A 1,941-nucleotide genomic window follows, 5' to 3' on the forward strand; every position below is an offset into this window, starting at 1 on the left:
CGTGGCTGAGTTTGGCCACTTTTGAATGGGTCCCCAGTGGTCAGTTCCAACAGTTTAGTCAGGTCTTAAAGAGACCTCTGGGCCAGGCTGGTCAGAGGGCTCTTCCAATGATTCAGTGATTCCCCAAGATCTGAGAATTCGAAACTTGGAAAATAGACTCATCGACTGGTGATCCTTTGAACTGGTTCAATAACGGCAGAGCTCTAGAGGGATATTACTGAACTCCCTGGGGCTTTCCTGCTTTCTGCCTTCTGGAGACTTGATTGTTAAGTTTCTACCTGGGCTTCAGTCAGGAGCCTTAGTGTTCCTCCTGGAGTTCAATTACCTTTTACCTTTTAGTTCAATCCCCTTTTAAATTTGGGGATGTTGTATGATCTCTCTAAGCTTCAGACAAAGGCAAACTTATAAAGCTAAGACCTCCGGAGAGCATACAAACTTTTTGGTAAATTATTTAATGAAGTATAACGTGTGTATGGGGGGGCACACCTGTATACCTGAGTCTGAATTGTACTCCACATTTTAAAAAACAAAAACATACATACAGAAAGTACGAAAATCCGCCGGGCATGGTGGCTCATGCCTGTAATCCCAGCACTTTGAGAGGCCAAGGTGAGAGGACTGCCTGAGCACATGGGTTCGAGAACAGCCTGGGCAACTTGGTGAGACCTCATCTCTACAATAAATCAAAATATTAGCCAGGTGTGGTGGTGCACACCTGTAATTCCAGCTACTTGGAAGGCTGAGGGAAGGATCACCTGAGCCCAACAGGTCAAGGCTGAGGTGGCCATGAGCATGCCACTGCACTCCAGCCTAGGCGACAGAGTGACTCCAACTCAAAAAAGAAAGAAAGAAAGTACAAAAATCAGCAGGGCGCAGTGGCTCAAGTCTATAATCCCAGCACTTTGGGAGGCCGAGGTGAGAAGACTGCCTGAACCCAGGGGTTTGAGACCAGCCTGGGCAACTTAGCAAGACCTCGTCTCTACAATAAATAAAAAAATTCGCCGGGTGTGGTGGTGCGCGCCATTAGTTCCAGCTACTTGGAAAGCTGAGGTGGAAGGATCACCTGAGCCAGCAGAGCATGCCACTGCACTCCTGCCTGGGCAACAGACTGAGACTCCAATTAAAAAAAAAAAAAAGTACAAAACTCACCAGTGTACAGCTCCATGAATTTTTACAATGTGTAGACTATTTTCTTTTTTTTTTTTTCCGAGTCAAAGTCTCACGCTGTTGCCAGGTTGGAGTGCAGTGGCACACTCACGGCTACTGCGACCTCGACCTGCTGGGCTCAGACGATCCTAACACCTCAACCTTCCAAGTAGCTGGGACTATAGGTGTGCGCCACCTTTCCCGGATTTTTTTTTTTTTAATTACAGAAATGAAGTGTCGCCAAATGGCCTAGGCTGGTCTCAAACCCCTGGGCTCAGGCAATCCTCTCATCTTCGCCTCCTAAAGTACTGGAATTACAAGCATGAGCCACCACGCCCGGCCCAGGTGTAAACTATTTTTAAAGACTCTGGAACAAGACTTTCGTTCAGTGGATTTATTTGAAGCGAGGGCCACCGGTATTTGAAATAGATGACATCATCTGTTAGTAGAAGCGCGAGGCAACTTGGAGCGGGGTGCGGGCCTGACGTCATCGCGCAGCTGCTTCCTTTCCCCGCCCACTTGTCTCGCCAAGTGAGCCGTCAGTTTAACACACGTAGGTGAATACGGAAGTAGACTGCCAAAACAGCCAACCCATGGGACTGGGGGAGGCGGGGCCTCAGTAGGAACCTGCACGCTGGCTGAAATGGAGCAAAATACCCGGCCCCTGGGGGCGGAGCTTCTGGCAACAGCACTCTAAGATCATGCGCAGAGGCAACCTCCAGCCAGTGCCAGGTAGGAGGGGCTGGGGCGGGGGGGGACAGGGTCGCGCGGCGCCCTCTGCGCCTGCGCCCCAGC

The 1,941-nt window shown here is 50.0% G+C and overlaps 1 protein-coding gene across 1 annotated transcript in view; it reads left to right on the top strand.

Annotated features, from left to right (window-relative positions):
* The first annotated feature begins 1,847 nt into the window (after positions 1-1,847).
* TBC1D25 (TBC1 domain family member 25) overlaps positions 1,848-1,941 on the top strand; it is a 17,288-nt gene continuing 17,194 nt past the window's right edge. Inside the window, exon 1 of the mRNA XM_021707697.1 lies at positions 1,848-1,878. Coding sequence (XP_021563372.1) covers positions 1,848-1,878 — 31 coding nt within the window. The remainder of the gene's footprint in view (positions 1,879-1,941) is intronic.

Source organism: Carlito syrichta, unplaced genomic scaffold, assembly GCF_000164805.1.
Source record: "Carlito syrichta isolate Samal-C Ts95f unplaced genomic scaffold, Tarsius_syrichta-2.0.1 Scaffold50662, whole genome shotgun sequence".
Lineage (NCBI taxonomy): Eukaryota > Metazoa > Chordata > Mammalia > Primates > Tarsiidae > Carlito > Carlito syrichta.